The sequence below is a fragment of the Colobus angolensis genome, unplaced genomic scaffold (genome assembly GCF_000951035.1).
Source record: "Colobus angolensis palliatus isolate OR3802 unplaced genomic scaffold, Cang.pa_1.0 Scaffold21, whole genome shotgun sequence".
In the NCBI taxonomy this organism is placed as follows: Eukaryota; Metazoa; Chordata; class Mammalia; order Primates; family Cercopithecidae; genus Colobus; species Colobus angolensis.
Window position 1 is genome coordinate 2,361,572 of NW_012115266.1, and position 2,893 is coordinate 2,364,464.

The window sequence follows — 2,893 nt, forward strand, 5'->3', positions numbered from 1 at the left end:
CTGTGAACCCTGAAGAGTGAGGAGAGGAGGGAGATGAAGATTTAGCATAGAGACCGTAGGTGGGACTATGGGTGGCAATGGGACCACTGTGGCTGGGTCCTAGGAGGACTTCCTGGTGGAGGCAACATTTGCCACCAGGATCTTGCTGATATTTTCATACTGTGACCTTCCCCTGGGGATCTTTTTTCCTGATCAGGTAACTCCCTGCTAGCCCATTCCAGTAACCACACAGCAAAGCTTCAGACAGCCTTGACTTGTCCAACCTGTTCCCAAGCCGGCTGTGCAGTGTGGTCCCTGAGGGCATGGCCCTGGAAGAACAGGGCAGACACAGAGCAGCTCTAGATCCTGGCAGTGAGAAAAAGGTAGGTGTCGTAATTAGGACGTGCAGCCCTGCCCCACGCCTATTGGGTAACCCTGAGCATCACCCCAATGATTACCCCATTGCCAGGCGTGGGCACGGGAGTTGGTTTGGGAGCTGCCAGGCTCCCGGGAGGATCGCAGTCAGCAGAGCAGGGCTGAGGCCTGGGGTAGGAGCAGAGCCTGCGCATCTGAAGGCAGCATGTCCAAGAAAGGGGGTGGAGGTGCAGTGAAGAACCCAGGGGCAGAGCCCACGCTGGGGTATGTGGGGGCACAGGGGTGAGGGCCGGGCAGAGGGAGCTCAAGGTAAAGGGCACTGGTGGGAACCAGGGGCATGGAGGGAAGGGGATGTGTGCCCATGGCACGTGGATCAGGGGGCGAGCCTACCAAGGGGCCTGTGGCCACAGGGCCATAGGCACAGGCCTTGCTCAGGAGAGGGAGGTGGGCACTGGTGCCTTCTGAGCCTCACCTTGCCCTGTGGCAGGCTCCCGGGAAGCACCCCCGGAAATGAAGCCTGTTCCCCAGGAGCCCCAGGGATGGGGACAGACCCTGTCCTCCCTTTGAGGAGCTCCCAGGTTAGGGGAGAAGGCAGCTTTGTGGACAGACAAGGACTCGGTGGGGGGCACCAGGGCTGTGATCAGGAGGTGCCAGAGAATCGGGGATTGGAAGCAGTGAGCTTCTTGGAAGTTGAGGCGAAAGTCGGATCTTTGGTTTCAGATTTTAAAAGCAACATGCATTGCTTGTTTCTGGTTCTAGAAATACTACATTCGCATTTAGAAAGTCTGGAAACTGCGGCCGGGCGCGGTGGCTCAAGCCTGTGATCCCAGCACTTTGGGAGGCCAAGACGGGCGGATCATGAGGTCAGGAGATCAAGACCATCCTGGCTAACACGGTGAAACCCCATCTCTACTAAAAAATACAAAAAAACTAGCCGGGCGAGGTGGCGGGCGCTTGTAGTTCCAGCTACTCAGGAGACTGAGGCAGGAGAATGGTGTAAACCCGGGAGGCGGAGCTTGCAGTGAGCTGAGATCCGGCCACTGCACTCCAGCCTGGGCAGCAGAGCGAGACTCCGTCTCAAAAAAAAAAAAAAAAAGAAAGAAAGAAAGTCTGGAAACTGCAGGAAGATGTTGAGAAGACAGTGAAAGGCGCAAGGCACACACTGGCATGTGGTCACTGTACTCACAGGGCTGGTGTGAGGAGAGGGGCTGGGGGGCCTCCCTCCTCACACTGAGGCTGTGAGGAGGGCAAGTCAGGTCGTCTCTCAGAGCCTCGGTTTCCCCGTCCTTCCAACTGGGTAATAATAATAGCTGTGAGGCTTAAATGAGATGTGCATGCCAGCTGCCTGGCCTCAGATGCCAGCTCTGACTTCCTTCTGGGCCCTGTACCAGGCGTGGCCACTGCCAAGGGAATGAGTCCCTCTCCATATGACAGGTCCCATCAGGCCTCCACTTGCCGCTGTGTCTTATTTCTCAGCATCTACCCCTACAGGGCTTTTGCACATGTTGGTCCCTCTGTCCAGATCGCCGGCCCTCCAAGAGGCCCTCCCCTACGACTTCCCCATGGCGGTCAGAGCCAGGAGTTGGTCTCTGGCCACCTCTGGAAGAAATCCAGGCCACACCGATCATGTTTCTAATGATATAATTGTTCCATGTGTGGACTGTGAGCTCCGTGAGGGCTGGCCAAGTCTGGAGTGGTCACCTATGTGACCCAGGTCCAGTCAGGAACCGCCTGGTGAGCAGCCGGGGGTCCCCAGTGTAAACGCAGAAAATCTGAGACAGGTCTCAATTAATTTAGAAAGTTTATTTTGCCTGTAATCCCAGCACTTTGGGAGGCCGAGGTGGGTGGATCACAAGGTCAGGAGATCGAGACTATCCTGGCTAACACGGTGAAACCCCGTCTCTACTAAAAATACAAAACATAAGCCAGGTGTGGTGGCAGGCGCCTGTAGTCCCAGCTACTCAGGAGGGTGAGGCTGGAGAATGGCGTGAACCCAGGAGGTGGAGTTTGCAGTGAGCCGAGATCACACCACAGCACTCCAGCCTGTGTGAACAGAGTGTGAACAAAAGAAAGTTCATTTTGTGGCCAGGTGTTGTGGCTCACGTCTGTAATCCCAGCACTTTAGGAGGCTGAGGCAGGTGGATCACTTGAGGACAGGAGTTTGAAACCAGCCTGGCCAACATGGTGAAATCCTGTTGCTACTAAAAGTTACAAAAATTGGCTGGGCATGGGGGCGCACGCCTGTAATCCCAGCTACTCTGGCGACTGAGGCAGGAGAATCACTTGAACACGGGAGGTAGAGGTTGCAGTGAGCTGAGATCACGCCACTTGCACTCCAGCCTTGGTGACAGAACGAGACTCCATCTCAAAGAAAAAAAAAAAGTTTATTTTGCCAAAGTTGGGGACGTGCACCTGTGACACAGCCTGGGGATGTCCTGACGACATGTGCCCAAGGTGGTCGGGGCACAGCTTGGTTTTACACATTTTAGGGAGACAGGAGATGTAACAAGGCTGGGCGCAGTGGCTCACGCCTGTAATC

The 2,893-nt window shown here is 55.5% G+C and overlaps 1 protein-coding gene across 2 annotated transcripts in view; it reads left to right on the forward strand.

Moving 5' to 3' along the window:
• Positions 1–214: 214 nt before the first annotated feature.
• Positions 215–2,893, forward strand: part of ALDH3B2 (aldehyde dehydrogenase 3 family, member B2) — a 13,991-nt gene continuing 11,312 nt past the window's right edge. The window contains exons 1-2 of one of the 2 annotated variants that reach the window (XM_011942336.1): positions 215–362; positions 449–618. In XM_011942336.1, the coding sequence (XP_011797726.1) occupies positions 303–362; positions 449–618 (230 nt within the window). In that variant the 5' untranslated portion in view covers positions 215–302. Of the gene's footprint in view, positions 619–2,893 lie in introns of both variants that reach the window. The other variant, XM_011942337.1, reaches the window with a different exon arrangement.